Raw genomic sequence first — 18,517 nt, 5'->3', positions numbered from 1 at the left:
CACAGCAGGGCATCACGTCTTCTTCTGCGCGGCAATCCCAAATACCTGCAACGCCTGCAATTCCAAACAAGACTTAGCGCGGTGGGACTGCTGCCTTGGAGATTTTATGCATTTTGAATGCTGTGCTCCACAATTACTCTCGTGGAAATATTTTTCTTTATTTACAGTCAAAATCTTCCCATGTTTCTTCAGGTGTAGGTGTGCTGCTGAGCCCGTGGTATCCACGGCTGCCTCTGCTCAGAGGCCAATTTGTACTGAAATTATTCAGCCTGCAGAAAATAGTTCCTGCAGACTGATGTATTTCTAGCCCTATGTATGGTGAGATTCCTGAGGGGCTGAAGGGAGGAATGGTGTCTGACAGTGTCCCCGGGTCCATCCAAGGAGGGCTGCTAAGCTGCAGAGCCTTCCTCCCATCCCCTGGAGGAGCATAGCCCACAGATTACCTCTCTCATGGCTGTGGGGAAACTCTTACAGAATCACAGAATGGTAGGGGTTGGAAGGGACCTCTGTGGGTCACCCAGCCCAGCCCCCTGCCCAAGCAGGGTCACCCAGAGCAGGGGGCACAGCACCGCGTCCAGGTGGGGCCGGAATATCTCCAGAGAAGGAGACTCCACAGCCTCCCTGGGCAGCCTGGGCCAGGGCTCCGTCACCCTCAGAGGGAAGAAGTTCTTCCTCATCTTCAGACAGAACTTCTTGTGCTTCAGTTTGTGCCCGTTGCCCCTTGTCCTGTCGCTGGGCACCACTGAAAAGAGCTTGGCCCCAAAATTAAAAAGGAATTACAAATTCCTTTTATTGCATTAATCACCAAGAGTGTTACGTATCACGCTCAATAATCTATTCAGAAGGTGGATTGCTATTTATACATATGTGCTAGGATATTTTCAAAAGTAATTTCATTGAGTTTCTGCGTCTGGATGCTCGGCACTTTTGACAAGTCAGACCGCTTTTTTTAGGACTCGTCACGGCTGTTTTTCCAGAGCTTGACTGTGTCTTGCCACAACCTGCAGCTACATCACGTCACCCCACCCAGGGCCCCGAGGACAGGAGATGCAAAGCAGCGGGGGTATAACTGTGCGCTTGGTGGGAGGGGAGGCAGAGCAGACACAGAGCCATGCGTCAGGGAGCTGCGAGTGCGTCTGCGGAGAGCCCAGCGCTCGTAACGTGTGTGGGGCTGGAGGAGTGGGGGGACGGCATCCCAGGGCACGTCCCCGCAGCTGGAGGGAACTCACCGAGCTGCTGAGCAGGGCACAGAGCGTCCTCCGTCCTCTGGGACCCTGCAGAGAGGGGCAAGTGTCCCCACCGCCCCGAGCGCGGCCAGGGACCTGTGTTCCTCTGAAGCCTGGGGAGCCGGTGAGCCGTTTGTGTTGTGGATTTGGGGCCAGAAGGATCTCTAAGATGTCGAGAGTCTGGCGCAGAGCTGCCAAATTCCCCGTTAATAAAGATCACGTGGAGACCCTTCCCTTGCCAGCTGGAGATCAGCCACCCTGTGACTGGGATTATGTGGTTCTGAGAGCTGGGGCTGCTGAGGGAGAGGACGGGGCAGCGTGAGCAGGGAGGATTGAACCACGCACGGGGTGATGTGCGTGGAGGCAAGGCCAGCGCGGATCGCCCCGGTCGGTGCCCGCAGCTGGGCTGGGTCAGCTGCAGCATCCCACATCTGGCTCCCGCGGGAGAGCTGCCGATGTGCTCAGGCCATGCAAGAGAGAAATACTTTGATTATTTTCATTCTTTTGTTAGGAGAGAATGAATCACCGATGAAATCACTTTCTCTCCCACCCCGTATTTGTTTCCCTAACCTCTCTCCTGAAAGCTGGTTATTTGTAGGGGAGGCTCCATCCCCTCTCCCTCCACCCCACCGGGAAGAAACATCCTTGACCAGAGCCCTTGTGCTGGGGATGTGCAGGGCAAACCAGAGGAGCTTGCAGCTAAAGCCTTCTGCGGTGATGCCAACAAACTTCTGCAGACCTTTCTGTAATCCTTAGGTAGCTCTGTAGGAATAAGATTTTTTTCTAGGTTATAGCATTTAGTTGAAATTGGGATTAAAAGATTTTGGGAAAGAAGAATCCAAGGGACTGCTCAGAGATGTAGCCTCAGAGCTGTATTTGTACTCGTGCAGATTTATCGTGGCGATTAGATTAACGCTGAGAGGCTCTGCTAGCACAGAGCTCCTGGCTGCGCTGAGATTCCCACCTGCAGGTGCAGTGGATCCTCATTTATTTGCAGTTTAACATTTGACTTTTTCAAGAGATGACTAGCTTTTGGTGTGACAGCACAGAATATATGTGCTTATCAGCATTAATAATATTTTGTCGGTTAATATACCATATGTATTTTTATTTCATGCAATATTTACACTGAATTGTTCTAAATCATTTACAGAATTAGATAGTTATTATTTTGACTATTTTTATTTTTACAGAATCCACTGTCTTGTTTTGTTTCTGTGGAGCAGGCTCCTTAGGCTTTCTTGGTTCAGGATATTTTAGACATGTCTCTGCCTCTCGCTGAGTGTGAACAGTGAATCAACTCTGCTGTTTAAAATACAATTGCTTTCTCATGCATGGAGTCAATATTTTGGTATGCAGCAACCTCACAGTTTTGTTTTTAAGTACTTGCATCACTTTCTCATCTTGGCTGTGTTATGGATAATTCATATTTTGAGTTTTGATATTTAAGAGCTGACTGTTACTGCACAAGCTGCTGAAGAAAAGTAGCATCCCATTTTAACCTGTGTGAGTCTGGGTCTGACCCAGCCTCCAGTGCTCTTCAGACCAGTCCAGGGCAGCAGTGCATCCCTTTCCTCAGCTGGTGGCAGAACTCCACCTCACACAGGCATTCTCCTGACCCAAAGGTCTGTCCAAGTGCCTGGTTAAATTTTATTTCTGCTAGATTTGCACTGGCAAGGAGGTGCAAAGCAAGCTGAAGTGGGTCCAAGAACCAAAAGAAAAGGGAGAGGAAAGTTTGGAGATAAGGAAGGAACATGGGCAGCCAACTTCAAACCTAGAGCTAATTTTGTTCCCTAACCTGGTGTGACTCCAGGTACCTTAAAACTCCCAGTTACCCCCTCTGCAGTTCCTGACGTTTGAGAACATCTCGTGCATCCCTGCAAACACTTGACCTTTCCTCTCTTGACCCTGACTTCTTCCTTCTACTCTGAATTTACAGATGATCAGTTTAAGGTCTTTGTGCAATAAGGGTTGATTCTATCTCCATTCACTCTGGTCTAAATTGGAAGTACTTGGAAGGAAAATACACTTACATCGTGTTAAAATCAAGTGAGGAGAAAATCGGGACATCGCCGTTTGCACATAATAGGAGTAGAAGTACATGCTGCAATACATTGCAGACCACGGTTCTTCATAACGGGGGTTCATACCTCTGGCTGTGGCTATCAGCAGATCAGAGAAGGTGATACAAGGCATATGGTAGTGATGGAAGAGCTTAAGCACCTAAAACAACCTTCTGCAGTGTCTTCTGCCTTTGCTTTCAGGTGAAACATGGCACCACCCAACCTTACCAGCTTGACGCCAGCCACATTCATCCTGGCTGGTATCCCAGGCATGGAGAAGTCACACATCTGGATCTCAGTCCCATTCTGCTCCATGTATCTGGCTGCCCTTCTAGGGAATGGTGTCATGTTGTTTGTCATAAGGACAGAGCGTAGCCTCCACCAGCCCATGTACCTCTTCTTGTCCATGCTGGCTATTGCTGACCTGATGCTGTCGACCACGACTGTGCCCAAGATGCTGGCTCTGTTCTGGTTCAGCGCCGGGGAGATTTCCTTCGGCGCCTGCCTGACCCAGATGTTCTTCCTGCATTTCAGCTTCTCGGCAGAGTCGGTGATCCTGCTGGCCATGGCGTTCGATCGGTTTGTTGCCATCTGTTACCCACTGCGGTACGCGGCGGTGCTGACCCCGTCAGCTGTTGTCAAAACCGGGCTGGTGGCTTTACTGAGAAGTTTCTGCATCATTTTCCCGTGTATATTTCTTTTGAAAAGGCTGCCGTTCTGCGGGCACAACGTCATCCCACACACCTACTGCGAGCACATGGGCATCGCCCGGCTGGCCTGTGCCGACATCTCCGTCAACATCTTGTACGGCCTCGCAGTGCCTTTTGCAGCAATAGTGGTAGATGTTGTACTCATTGCTGTCTCCTATGTCTTAATTCTTCTGGCATTATTCAGACTCCCTTCTAGGACTGCCCGTCACAAGGCCTTCAACACCTGCGGCTCTCATGTCTGTGTCATATTACTTTTCTATATTCCTGCTTTTTTCACCGTTTTAACGCACCGCTTTGGTCGGGAAATCCCCCACCACGTCCACATTCTGCTGGCCAACCTGTATGTGCTCTTCCCCCCGCTGCTGAACCCCATCGTGTATGGTGTGCGGACACAACAGATAAAAGAGAAGGTTGTGAAAGTGTTCATCTGCCCCAAGAGTCGTTTACTGGAAGGATAAGAGTGAGCTGTCACTATCGGAAAGCGGTGAACACCTTGGTGGGACTCCAAGCTCCCCACCCCAAATGCTCTCTTTGTGGTGTTTCAGGGAACATGCCTAAGTCTTCCGCACTCACAGTCAAACACAGAACACCCAACATCCCTCACTTTCCCCAACAGCTGGCAGAAAATGCAAGACAAAAGACAAAAGTCAGGATCTCTAATGGGCTGTGCAAGGCGAGTGATCAAAGAAAAGAGAACCTGCCTCAGATATGTCACTTGTGCATAATCCCCTACGAGGTGTAGGCGGGCGGCTTTGTAGTGTAACAATAAATTTATGTCCCAGACATTTTCTCTGGAGTCGAGCAAAAAGATGTGTAATGAACTGGTTCTTCTGAACCACAGGTGTGTAACGAAATTCACTTCAGGAATTGCTTCTTTATTACAATTCATAGTATTGAAAAAGTCTCCAAAAGGAATAACATGGAAATAAAAGCAAGTGTTGCACGTTAGCATGCGTGGGGTCCCTTTATTCCTTAACTGTATTATCTGACCTTACTTTGAGTAAATATGTAGGTGAAAAACTGTTCCCAGAAGAACACCTGAAACTATTTTTTAATAAGATAGGTGATCATAGCAGAGGGGGGTGCGTCAGAGGCCTCAGATCAGGTATCACAGCAGCACCTTTGGCTCCAGAAGTGTCTCTGCTCAGGCAGACTCCCAGAGCTCGGAGTGTCCTGTCCCCATGGACCCCAAAAAGCTGTCCCTATGAGAAAGCCACTGCCTCTGCCCTTTTTAAAGAAGAGCTGAGAGCTCAGTGATGGATCAGAGTGAGATGGAAAGGGGCGATGAGGTGGGATTGCAGCTGCAGAGAAAGATAAGCTGCTTTCTTGTGCTGAGGAAGCACAGGAGAGTGATTGCCCTTGGCCTTGGGGCTGAACCTGCGGGACAGAAGCAGCATCTCCTGGGGGTTTCAAAGGAGGAGATGCAGCCATGCCAGAGCGGAATGGTTCCTCCTTTCCATCTCTCCAGGTGTGTGCATGGTCAGAGGTGAACAGCCTGGTGAGGCCACCGAGGTACCAGACACCCTCCCTGTGGCTAAAAATGAGCAGCTTGAAAACTTCACCCCGGTGGAAGGTCCTTTGCAGATGTTCGTTGCTAACCAGATGTTTTTGCTGATGCCCAAACCCCAACAGCACCTCGGGGAGCTCAGTGCTGGCCATTGGTTTTGGGGTGCAGCTGCCAGAGCAGGAAGCCAGTGGAAGTCTCGGTGCCTCAGCAAAGTGTCCTGCCTTTGGTGGCATGTGCCATCACTGCTGGCACTCATAACAAGCAAGAGAATAAACCACATTTTGGTTGAATTTCATCAGTCAAAATAAGTCCTGTCCGGCATCTGAACTAAAGAAAGGTAATTGTTTAAAGGTAGTTTGCATATGACAATCTTACAAGCAAACTTGAAACGTTTTATCATATGATCCTGAAGAAACTAAAATAAATTGTGTTCTTGGGAATATATTCCCTTTATCACAGAAGTCCATGGGGTTGCATAAAAGTGGAAGAAGATTCTGTAGCTGCAGGTGAGTTGGAGTAGCCTTTTCAATGAAGAGAGATACTGTTGTCTTGCTATAGAGGGAGCTTTCAGCTGGGGGGTTGGAACTAGATGACCTTTAAAATCCCTTCCAACCTGTAGGCCAAAGTCCTCTTTTTAGGTTTAACAGTGTATGTGCTAAAATGGGAGCATTACACCTGGACCTCATCACAAAAAGACATGAAGTGTGTGTGCAAAACTGTCCTGGAAAACCTTTGCCTCCCGCAACCAAGGGCCGATCCTCTAGTGAGACATGAGCACTGACCTTCCCAGCAGCACCAAACTTTTCCTGAGGAAACAGTGTGTCTGATGGTGGAGTACCAAATTCTTTGGGGCCAGACCTCACCTTACATTTTCTTGTCATTCATCATATATTTTTTTCTGTTTTTTATGCAGAAAGTCATACCAAAAATGTGTACTGTTAACTACTCTTAGCTTGAAATTATATGCAACAAAATACCTCTGCTCTGTGTGTACGGCGTACTGCACACCGGGGAAACGACCCCACTTTTGGGACAACACAATGAAAATTCACTGTATCCAGGTGCAAAATTCACAATGTGTGGCCTAAGGCTTCAGCGAAGTTAGCCACTAATGTCAAGCAAGTCAGTTATACAAACATATATAAATATATATATGTGCCGGTGTATGTATATATACACGAGTAGTATACCAGAACACAAAACAGTGACTCTTCCATTTTGACTCATTTTTTCTATAACAGGCTAAAATATCCATCCTGCTAGAACTGAAGTGGCTCAGGTGGATCGGGACTGGGAACATAAGAGTGGAGGGGCAGAATCCCCTCAGCCCAGAGCACGGGTGGCCTTCTAGGCTGCAAGCACACATTGCCAGGTCATGTCCAGCTTTTCATTCCCCAGCACCCCCAAGTCTTTCTCGGCAGGGCTGCTCTCCATCCCTTCATTCCCCAGCCTGTACTGATAGCGGGGGTTGCCCCGACCCAGGTGCGGGGCCTTGCACTTGGCCTTGTTGAACTTCATGGGGTTCTCATGGGCCCACCTCTCAAGGTGGCACGTCAACTGCATCACTCACCTTGGCGTCATCAACAAACTTTCTGAGGTGCACTCGATCCCACTGTCCATATCGCTGACAAAGATGTTAAACAGTGCTGGTCCCAATACCAACGCCTGAGGACCCCTGTAAAGAAGATGTTTGCCTGGAGCAGCAGTCTTGTTCAAGCATTGCTTAAGATGCAGTAAGAATAATTTTGCCGTTCCTGGTCTTCTACTAATACGCAGGGCTGATTGCACAAAGTGTGCTGCAAGTAAGAAATCCGAAAGGGCAGAGTCGGGCTAGTTCAGAAGGGAATCTGACAGCCTGTGGCTTGCAAGGGAGCTATTTTGTTTTGCTGTTTGAGCATCTTCCATTGTCTTGGATCCACAGAAATATTTCAGGCCATCTTTCAGCCCTGACTGCTGCTGGTTCATTTGGAATGGGGAGGAGAACAAAGATATGTGACTCCCTGAGTATCCCGTCTCCTCAGTGGGGTTTGGGTGGAGCGAGGCTACCCAGAGCTGTTTGTGACTGCCACTAGCAAGACTTTCAGGGAAAGCTTGGTTAGCAACACGTCGGGTTTCAGTTTTGACAGAGGAGGCCACATTACCCTTCTGGATATCTTTAGGATATGTTTCCTGGTGTAATGCAACCCCCATGGCTGGCCTAAAGAACTGGAAGTTGCTCAGGGAACTGCAGTTAGGAGCAGGAAGGGGAAAGGAATGCAGAATATGAAATACCAATAAGATTCAGTCATAGTCTTGAAGTACATGGGCATGGGCAGGAGGCTGAGGGTGGGAACATGGGGTGGTGAAAGCCCTGTCTTCAGAAACAGTTCTTGGACCCTCTGAAGCTCTTTGTGCAGGCCAGCATGGTGATACCTGCAAGGTTGTCCTACAAGTGATGGATCACATGGAACCTGCAGGACTACACCCACTCCAGCTTCAGGTCAGGAGGAGAAACCCTGAGGAGGGACAATCCCATTTTGGTTCTCTCCAGCACGGCCAGGATGGGGCATAGCTCATGGGTGGATTGAAAGCCATGGCCAACGGTGCCTGAGCAACCTGAAGGGCCGCATCAGCAGCAGTACGGATGACACAGGGGCAATGCTGGTCGTGGAGGGAGGAAGCGCTGGGCAACCTCTCTCCAGAGCTGAACTGAGCCCGCCATTAGCAGCTTGGCGAGTACCAGACCTTACCCCGGCTTTAGAGGCGTTGCTTTGTTGCAGAAGGTCTAGACAGAGTGTCGGCAAGTACCGACTCCATCCTGAATATTTATTTGATTTGTAGGTCACACACTTGGAGTGTTTTCTCCCATTGCTTTTGCCAAGGATTTTTTTATGGTCAGTTTCTGCTAATATTGGTTTCCTATCAATAAAGGCATGACATTTATTGCTCATACAGAATAAGCCAAAGCTTTCTCCTCTATTTGAGAATACTGATGTTAATTTTTTGCTAGCACCTGTGGTGCATAAGCTATTGTTTTCATTTTTAGCAGTACAAAGACAGCTGTGCATGATTTAGCTTTTCTTCACAGTTATGGTACCTCCCAGAATTTCCTTCCATCAGCTCCTTCAGTTTAACCTGTGTCTTGGCTGTCCTTTCTCAGTGGTACTTGGAGGTTATTTCTCTGATTATTCTCAAGTTGCCTATACAATTTACCTCTCCAAAAGACCCTTCTGTGTTTGCTTCTTGAGTTTTGGAGTAAGCAAATATTACTTCAACCTTGATGGGACCTAACTGCACACTTTAATTCTTAATTTCACTCCTGTTATTCACATTGTTACCTATATATATTGTTTGTATAAAATTATCAACGAGCAGTTTGCTGTAAAGTTAACACTTTCAGCCAGCTCTTCCCTGTTGCTGGGGTTGGGACCGGGAAGACCATTGATGGAGCAGATCCTTCCCCTCTGCTCAGCATAGGTAAGGTTACACCTGGAGTGCTGTTTCTAGTTCTGAGCTCCCAGTACAAGAGAGATATGGACATAATGGACTGACTCCAGCAAAAGGCCACCAGGATAATGAGGGGACTGGAGCATCTCTCCTACCAGGAGAGTCTGAGAGAGCTGGGACTGTTCAGCCTGGAGATGATAAGGCTCAGGGGGGATCTTATCAATGTGTATAAATATCTGACAGGAGAGAATGAAGATGAGGGCACCAGACTCTTTCCAGTGGTGCCCAGTGATACAGTACAAGGCAATGGGCACAAACTGAAACACAGGAAATTGCTTTTGAACACAAGTAAGCACCATTTGACTGCAAGGGTTGTCAAGCACTGGCAAAGGTTGCACAGGGAGGGTGTGGAGTCTCCATCCTTGGAGATAATGAAAAGCCATCCGGACATGGTCCTGGGCAACTGCTCTGGGTGGCCCTGCTTGAGCAGAGGGTTGGCCTAGATGACCTCCAGAGGTCCCTGCCAGCCTCGACCAGTCTGAAGCTGTGATGTGCTTGCCTCTGATGCCCACAGAGTGGATCAGATGACTGGCAGTCAGTGGCCTTACACAATACAGAAAAGACCAAAACTGCGGCTAATGTAGATTGACGTAGATCCTCAAAAGCCTCAGATCTGGGCTGTTGAAGAAAGATCTCTAAGAACCCTTTAAACTGCACCTGTTTTGCTGCTTAGGTCTTGCTTCAAAACACAGAAATGTTGTGGTTTTTTTCTGAAAATTTTCTACAGCAAAAGGGATAGTGAATGCTAAACAAGCGGTCGAGAAACCATCTAAATTCGACAGTTGCTCTGCCTTAAGCCTGACCTGTTATAATGAAAACTGCCCCCAAACTCTTGTTTTAGCACTTAATAGCTTTCTTTTCTGTTGGTGCATATCTTGAGATTCGTTATCTTGCTACATATCACACATTTCAACAAATAATGAAAAAAGAACCTGTCTCAGTTCCAAAACTCACTTGGCTCCTAACCTTGAAAAATTGCTGTGAAGATGATCCAGCATGGTCACAAAAGCTGCCAGGGAGAATGAAACTAGTGCTACAACACTCAGCAAACAGCACATTTACAGCCTTGTCACCAGTTCCCTCGCAAAACAGAGATGATGCATTTCTTTTTGCTAGGAATAACTGATTCTATACAGTTATGAGGTTAAGAAAAAATCTAAGTTTGGCTTTGGTTTCCAGTATTTGGGTTGCATTAGGTCAAACTACTAATTTTGGTTTAATTTGTCATGAAAATTCTACGTGTCTGCCATCGTCATATAAAACACAATAATCTCTTGGCATCAATGTGTCTAATCTGGGCTGACATTTTTCAATAAGTTTACTTTAAGAACGTGTGTCCTATCCTGAACATTGCTCCTTTAGAGAAGAATAACGAAGTCATTTTCCTGGATGGCTGGAGAACTGAATAAAGAACACTTTGCTGATCAATAATACCCATTCAATTCAGCTGGCGAACCTGCGGCAGTCTAATTGACGGCAGACACAGCCATGGCACTGACCAAAGAGCGTCTGCAGAAATGTTCAGGAGGAATGGTTCCCTACATTTTCCAAGTGAGTGAAGCATGTGGATGGCCTGGCAGGGTCTCACCAGAGGGATCCCATTGATTTGGTACCTACGATGCAACTGTATGAAGCGTCACTGGGGTCCCTGGGTCACCTCCACTGCTTCAGCAAATTAATGCGAATCCACTTCCATCTCAACTCTGGTAGTGGTTTGAATCAATAGAAGTCAAAACTCAGGTGAAATCAAACCCTGGGCCTTAATTTGCAGTGCTAGTGATACCTCAAGAAATGCCAGCCCCAGCTCCCTCAGCGAGGTGCGTGTGTGGGAAAGCAAAATTGATCACTGAGACACCTGCTAAATTGGAACAGGTCCTCAGAGACAATGCTAAGATAAATTATGCCATATTTCTACTTAGTCCATAAGTACTTTCTATACCAGTTACCAAAGAGTAGACATTTCAGCTTACACGTGTCATGCGACATACTTCTCCTGCTCACAGCTCTGGGCTGTGCCTAACCAAAGCCAGGTTTGCATCAGCCTGGCTTGGCTGTAGGAGTTGGACAGCTGAGCCATGGGAGTGCCTGCCTCTGGTTCAGTTCCTCTGCCAGGGAACACACAGAATCGCATAGAATCACAGAATGTTCGGGGTTGGAAGGGACCTCTGTGGGTCACCCAGCCCAACCCTCCTGCCGAAGCAGGGTCACCCAGAGCAGTCTGCACAGGACCTTGTCCAGGCGGGTCTGGAATATCTCCAGAGAAGGAGACTCCACAGCCTCCCTGGGCAGCCTGTTCCAGGGCTCCGTCACACTCAGAGGGAAGAAGTTCTTCCTCGGGTTCAGCTGGAGCTTCCTCTGCTTCAGTTTGTGCCCATTGCCCCTTGTCCTGTTGCTGGGCACCATTGAAAACAGTCTGGCTCCATCCTTCTGACACCCAACCTTCAGATACTTACAAACATTTCTAAGGTCCCCTCTCAGCCTTCTCTTCTCCAGGCTGAACAAGCCCAGCTCCCTCAGCCTCTCCTCCTAGGAGAGATACTCCAGTCCCCTCCTCATTCTCGTAGCCCTCCTCTGGACTCTCTCCAGTAGCTCCTCATCTGTCTTGAACTGGGGAGCCCAGCACTGGACACAGCACTGCAGATGGGGCCTCACCAGGGCAGAGTAGAGGAGGAGGAGAACCTCCCTCGTCCTGCTGGCCACACTCCTCCTCATGCACCCCAGGATCCCATTGGCCTTGGCAACCAGGGCACACTGCTGGCTCATGGTCAACTTGTCATCAGAACATGCTGCTTGGAAAGAGATGCTGCAAATGGAAGTACTTGTAGGAGAAGAATATGATTTTGTTTTCTTATCTCCATTAGTTTTGTCTTGGAATTGAAAGACTCAAGCTGCGTCAATCACAGAGGCTCATTGCCAGAGACTGATTTTGGGCACAAACATTTTAGTAGGGCCTGTACTGACAGGACAGAGGGGAATGGTTTTAAACTAAAGGAGGGTAGATTCAGATTTGATATAAGGAAGAAAGCCCAGACCTTGTTTTGGGATATTATCCTGATAATTTCCTTATGAATTTCCATTGTTTCATTGATGTAAATGGTGGGATTTAGCAACGGAGGGACAAAAAGATAAGCTGACTGTGAATGAAGAGTTATCAGTGACTGTTGGGCATGAAGGGGGCACAGGGCAAACTGAAGACACAAAGTTCAGGACATCAGGTGCTGTGCAAGGGGCTGCAAGACTGAGATTGAAACATGATTAGAAGACCAACAAAAAATCTGTGCTTGTGAGAGACATATCGACTTAACTGCCTCGGTTCAGGTCTGGAGAGGAAAGTGTGCCTGAAAACCTGTCCCTTTGGCCCATGTGCAGAGACCTATCTGCGGAGAGGAGAGGCTGCCTGGTACGCAAATGAATTAACCCACTGCAAAAGAAGATTTCCTGATTTTAGAAAGGCTCAATGCACAGTGTAATTTCTGTCAGCGGTCCCAGCCTGTCTCAATAGGACTTAATTTGCCGTAGTTGGAAATATTTGCTTTTCAATGAGTTGCCTGCTGCTTTGTATGCAAGCAGGCGAGTAATCTGATCCACATCTACGCTTCTGGGTCTGCATCTTTACCTCTGTGCGCACAGCCTCAGCTGCACAATAACAAAACCTTGAGGTGGTCCAGTTTGCTGTTTGCTAAAGGACGTGGAAGAGGTCAGACTATCTTGTGATGTGCTGTATGGAAGAAGAATTTCCTGCATGCAGTATATTGGACAAAATATTGCGGTTTTCAGGACTTTATGCCAGACACAGGAACATTTAATTCTTAGGTTTCACAGCTCTTGACACAAAGAGAGCTGGAGAAATTAATTGCAAAGGAGACGGTCATATATTGTTTAATTACCAGGAACTGGCAGGGAAAGCGTAATGTACTTGGAGATCTGCGTTTGACTGCGGATGGAACAGCAGCACACAGCATTGCAAAGCCTGGCAGCTCGTTATTTAGACACGAGGCTCTGGTGGGGCAGTGGTGGGGAGGCACAGTTCTCACAAGCAATGGTCTGGAAAATCACTGCAACGCTCTTGTGTAAATCTGACACAGTCACTGCTGCAAATATGAATAATTATCAGGCACAAACTGAAGCAGAGGAAGCTCCAGCTGAACATGAGGAAGAACTTCTTCACTCTGAGGGTGACGGAGCCCTGGAACAGGCTGCCCAGGGAGGCTGTGGAGTCTCCTTCTCTGGAGATATTCAAGACCTGCCTGGACAAGGTCCTATGCAGCCTGGTCTAGGTGACCCTGCTTTGGCAACAGGGTTGGACTGGGTGACCCACAGAGGTCCCTTCCAACTCCAAACATTCTGTGATTCTGTGATTAGCACAGAAAGCTGCCTGCAGCTGGGTTGAACCAAATGAGGAGCAAGGTTTGGAACTCAGACATCAAGGAAACGATGCTTTTGTTGGTGCACATGCTATCCAGTGGGCTTGGCACTGCAGGTAAGTGGTCCAGGCTGTGCTGGCTGCTGCTTGGAGCAGCCTTCCTTGATACGTGTGGCTCCTGGAGCACTTTGGTTGCGCAGAACATCTGAGTGATTCAGGCATTACTATCCTGAGCTGTCAGATGCTGGATGCCTAGGAAGAGAAGCAGTCTTAATGCAGAAGTAAAGCAAACTGTTTATTTGTAAAGACCGTTTATAATTTATAATAGCTGCCTCTGGTCTCCTGGGCTTTTGGAGGGACAGATGACCTCCAGCAGGTCTGGCTGAGCAGCATTAGTGTTTCGTCTTTCTTCTCACAAAGAAGAAACATCGAGAGATTTTTGAATATTTCCTCATAAATGCAAAAGGCTGGTTTTCTTTCTATGTACCATATGCTAGTATAAGATGATGCCAGGATGCAAATGGCTGTGAGGTGGGCAGGGGCAGAGTTTCCAGCTATTTCAGGAAGGTGGGACTTTGTGCACGCCAAGTGTAAAAGCAACAACTGCCTTGCTCATTGTGAGGACCAGATTAGATACCATAGATCATGGACAGAAGACCCAAACAATTCACAAACGGTGCTAATAACGAGCATGGTTGTGTGCACTGTGCAGCAGTTTACTTATCTGCAGTCTCTAGGAATTGTAGGAAGTTGATCCAAGTATCCTTCAAAGCATATTAACTGGCCAAGGAAAGAAGGCTGAAATCACCTACTACAGACTGACTTAAGAAGTTCTCCCATTTATATTATTTATGGTGCTGCAATTTCTCATCATTGCAAGTGAAAACAAATATTTTAAGCTGGTTTAAATGTTTCCAGGGTTCTTGTTTTCAGAAAAAGAAGCCCAAACAAACTTTCTGTTAAACTATTTAGGACCTGATGAGATGCATCCCAGAGTCCTGAAGGCATTGGCTGATGCAGTTGCCAAGCCACTCTCCATGATATTTGAAAGGTCACGGCAGTCAGGTGAAGTCCCTGGAAAAAGGGAAACACTGGGCCCATTTTTAAAAAAGGTAGAAAGGAGGACCCTGGGAACCACCGACATGTCAGCCTCACCTCTGTGCCTGGGAAGGTCATGGAACAGATCCTCCTAGAAGGTCTGCTAAGACACGTGGAGAACAGGGAGGTGATTTGAGACAGCCAGCACGGCTTCACCAAGGGCAGCTCCTGCCTGACCAACCTAGTGGCTGTCTATGATGGAGTGACTACATCAGTGGAAAGGGGAATAGCAGTGGATGTGGTCTATCTGGGCTTCTGTAAAGCCTTTGACACAGTCCCTCACAACATCCTTCTTTCAAAATTGGAGAGATGTCGATTTGATGGGTGGACTGTTCAGTGGTTAAAGAATTGGTTGGATGGTCGCAGCCAGAGAATGATGCGAGGGCTGGAACCCCTCTGCTGGGAGGAAAGGCTGGGAGAGCTGGGGCTGCTCACCGTGGGGAGGAGAAGGCTGCGGGGAGACCTGAGAGCAGCTGCCAGTGCCTGGAGGGGCTGCGAGAGAGCTGGAGAGGGGCTTTGTGACAAGGGCAGGGAGTGACAGGACAAGGGGTGATGGCTTTAGACTGAAAGAGGGGAGATTTAGATGAGAGATAAAGAAGAAATTCTTTACGCTGAGGGTGGTGAGGCCCTGGCCCCGGATGCCCAGAGAAGGTGTAGATGCCCCATGCCTGGAACCATTCAAAGTCAGGTTGGACAGGGCTCTGAGCAACCTGGTCTAGTTAAAGATGTCCCTGGTCACTGCAAGGGGGTTGGGCTAGATGACCTCTAAAGGTCCCTTCCAACCCAAAGCATCTATGATTCTATTTTAGATTATATTTTGTCAAATTATTAAATTCTGCTCCATGAAGTGAAAAACATTTTTTCTTTCTGATCTACTACCTAACAGGCAAAGTAACGATATTTTTTATTTTTTCTTCTTTTCTCTTTTTTAACATATTTCATGCGTTGTCTGTTTAACACACTTTACAAACTGAGTAAAGGAAAATCATAAAAACTGGCAACACAGAGTCAACATCTTGGGCAATAAAATGTGAAGTTTCCTCCACTGAGAAGGAGAAAATGTTGTACAACAGGTATAAATTTCCTGGATAGTATGCCACTCTGAATTTTTAAATGCAGGCTCTCAGGTAATGTAATAAAAATAAATAAACAAACAGGTTCTGGCTCTAGAAATCAGACAGGAAATGTTGTTTAATAGCTTACTACCCACATCCATCTTCTCTTGTCATATTCTCATTGTGTTTACATTGATTTGATGACAAGGCAGCTGTACTATTTCATATCTCCCAGTATTCAAGATTATAAAGCAGTGATAAAATAAACATTAAAAACAAATGATCTCTGCAATACAGAAAGAAATACAGATAATGCTGTTGTCTAATGGCTGAGCATAAGACAAGAGAAGTCTGTGGGCTGGTTAGACACATGGGTTTACTGAAAGCCCAATTTGAGAGATGATTGCAAACTGCAATGCAGTGAAGTCATCCGAGTGTCATGGATGGCTGCTCTTTAGGATGCGTCAGTGTCTCCAGGGCAGGTGACACCCAGGGGCATCTGACCGGCTCCTCGATTCTGCTGCTTAACACTACGCCATATCTTGGGTGGCTGCTCCGGGGCCAGGCAGACACCGGTCTGTGGCTGATGACCTGCATTGCTCGGCCACGTGCCTCCTGCCCTGTCCGTGGCCAGCCAGCCGATTTCAGGACAGCACAAGGCGTTTTATTTCCTTGTAAGATGAACTCTGCGTGAAGATGCATAGACCCTATCTGATCGCTGCTTACGCACCCGGACAGGAGCAGTACAAAACTATTGACTGAACAGACTATTTAAAATGAGAATTAGAAACTGTCTCTCCTCTGTCGGTTAGAGACAGCTTTCCAGGGGAGTAGTAGGGCCAAAAATCCCTGCGTTCAAGGTGGAATTCAATCTCATTATAAGAACGACTACGCTCTGTGGTTCCCTGTGACAGAAAGGGTCTGGGTTGAATTACCTGAATCCTTCCACGCACTCCTAAATCACAGGCAGTTTCGGTCTGCTGCCTGGAGATCATTCTGAGGATGCCCTTTCAAATATCTTTGTTGTTCACTCTGTAAATGAGAGAATCGAGAACAAGAGGCACAGAGAGGTAAGTACTGGAGGTCAGAAGAAGAAGAAGGTCCTTCCCAAACCAGTGTATGGTGGAGACAGCAGAGACACAGGAGACACAGGTCTTCAGGGCTTTGAGATTCTGCCCTTGAGACGTGGCGCTGATGATGGCTGTCCAGCTCATAACGTAGGAGATGACAATGAGCAATGAGTCCACTCCAAAGTGGGAGAGGTAACAGCACACAGACCAAACAAAACACAGAGATAAATGTCTGCAGATGTCAGCTTCATTATGTCTGGGTGCAGACAGAACAGATGAGAGAGGACTTTGGCACAGCAAAGGCAAGCACTCAAGAAGAAAAGCCAAGGTCTTTGGCACACCAAAGCCTCCCACTGTGGCAGCCAGCCCTGCATCCAACATCCTGGTGCCAACAAGGGCGGACATGTAGTGCAGTGGGTTACAGATGGCAATGAAGCGATGGAAGGACATGGCCTGCAGCATGGCCTGAGTTAAGGAGATGGAGTGGATGAAAAACATCTGGGCTGAACAGGTGCTGAAGCTGACTTCTTGGGTCAAAGCAGAATGCTTATAAATATCTGAAGGGTGGGGGTCAGGAGGATGGGGCCAGACTCTTTGCAGTGGTGCCCAGCGACAGGACAAGGGGCAACGGGCACAAACTGAAGCAGAGCAAGTTCCAGTTGAAGACGAGAAAGAACTTCTTCCCTCTGAGGGTGACAGAGCCCTGGCCCAGGCTGCCCAGGGAGGCTGTGGAGTCTCCTTCTCTGGAGATATTCCAGACCCGCCTGGACGTGGTGCTGTGCAGCCTGCTCTGGGTGACCCTGCTTGGGCAGGGGGTTGGGCTGGGGGGGATGCCCAGAGGTCCCTTCCAACCCCTGCCATGCTGGGATTCTGGGATTTTGTGAAGGTACAAAATTCACCATTTGAAGCCCCAGATTCTGTGATTATTGCTGGGTTTTCATGTTCTCTGTGGTCATATAATGGCCTAAATGTTCAAAAGTGGCTAGAAATGTTTGCTACCTCATTGTTTTAGTACTCAGTTCGAAAATTCTTCATATATGCTGGTTTTCAAAAAAGCTCTTGGGTCTGTCTTTCATGTCGGATCACAGAGCAATGTTTATGTTTGAATACCGTGACATTAACCTGCCGTAAATCACCAGGAACTTCTGCACTTCGAAGATATAGCTCAGCTGTTCTTCAGCCTAGGGGCTTATAAAAGAAGATGCTATTCAAGTTGAAGCAGGTCTCTGCTGTTATTCCCACACACTGCTTCATCCCTTAGAGGTGCAGCTTGGCAGGCTGGAAGATGGGGATGCCCTCAGGCTGTCACGATAAGCAGTGGTTGCATGAGCTGCTCTGTGAAAACAAAACATATACACAGGTCAGACTGCCATCAGAAAAGGGGGAAAATATGTAAAATCACAGAATCACAGTTGGAAAAGCACAGAGCAAAAAGGGCAAGTACTTCTGGGGAACGAATTCAGACGGGATCGATCAGCTTCCAGCCACTTCTTCAGGCTGTGAGCTCAGGTCTCTGGGCTCGCTCCCAATGGAGGTCCCCAGAAAACGGATGGGTAGGCTGGGTGCAGCTCACAAACCTTTAACTATACTGCTTTTTTTTTTTTTTTCTGGAAGTTTGAGCTACCACTGTCACCTCAAGGACGTCTTAGTTTAACTGAAAAAGCTTAAATTGTGACCACTCAAGAGTGAACTTTGCCTGTACAAGGGAAGCAGGCAGATGTCATCTATTAATTTCGATGCCAGCTTAGTTGAAATGGATGCAAGAACTAGAGAAGGGCTTGCAGTGTTCTTTGAGAGGTTTCCCCTTTGTGTCTCAACCTTACCAATTAACAATGTTGTGGCTTTCACATTTTAGACAGAGATTTTCGGAGGTGTTTAATGGACTTTAGGTGCCAAGCCTCTCATTCCACTGGCTGCTAGGCAATAGACCTTATTAAAC

At 47.5% G+C, this 18,517-nt stretch overlaps 1 protein-coding gene across 1 annotated transcript; it reads left to right on the top strand.

Moving 5' to 3' along the window:
• The first annotated feature begins 3,497 nt into the window (after positions 1–3,497).
• LOC104339468 (olfactory receptor 52B2) lies at positions 3,498–4,457 on the top strand. Its single transcript, XM_009945625.2, has one exon. The coding sequence runs from the start codon at positions 3,498–3,500 to the stop codon at positions 4,455–4,457; it is 960 nt and encodes a 319-aa protein (XP_009943927.2).
• Positions 4,458–18,517: the final 14,060 nt, after the last annotated feature.

The sequence above is a fragment of the Opisthocomus hoazin genome, chromosome 1 (genome assembly GCF_030867145.1).
Source record: "Opisthocomus hoazin isolate bOpiHoa1 chromosome 1, bOpiHoa1.hap1, whole genome shotgun sequence".
In the NCBI taxonomy this organism is placed as follows: Eukaryota; Metazoa; Chordata; class Aves; order Opisthocomiformes; family Opisthocomidae; genus Opisthocomus; species Opisthocomus hoazin.
This window is presented reverse-complemented; position numbering and strand designations above follow the sequence as displayed.

What these genes read in the sequence shown, in the direction of transcription:
- LOC104339468 (XM_009945625.2), top strand. Translation starts at nt 3,498, where the DNA reads ATGGCACCACCCAACCTTACCAGCTTGACGCCAGCCACATTCATCCTG.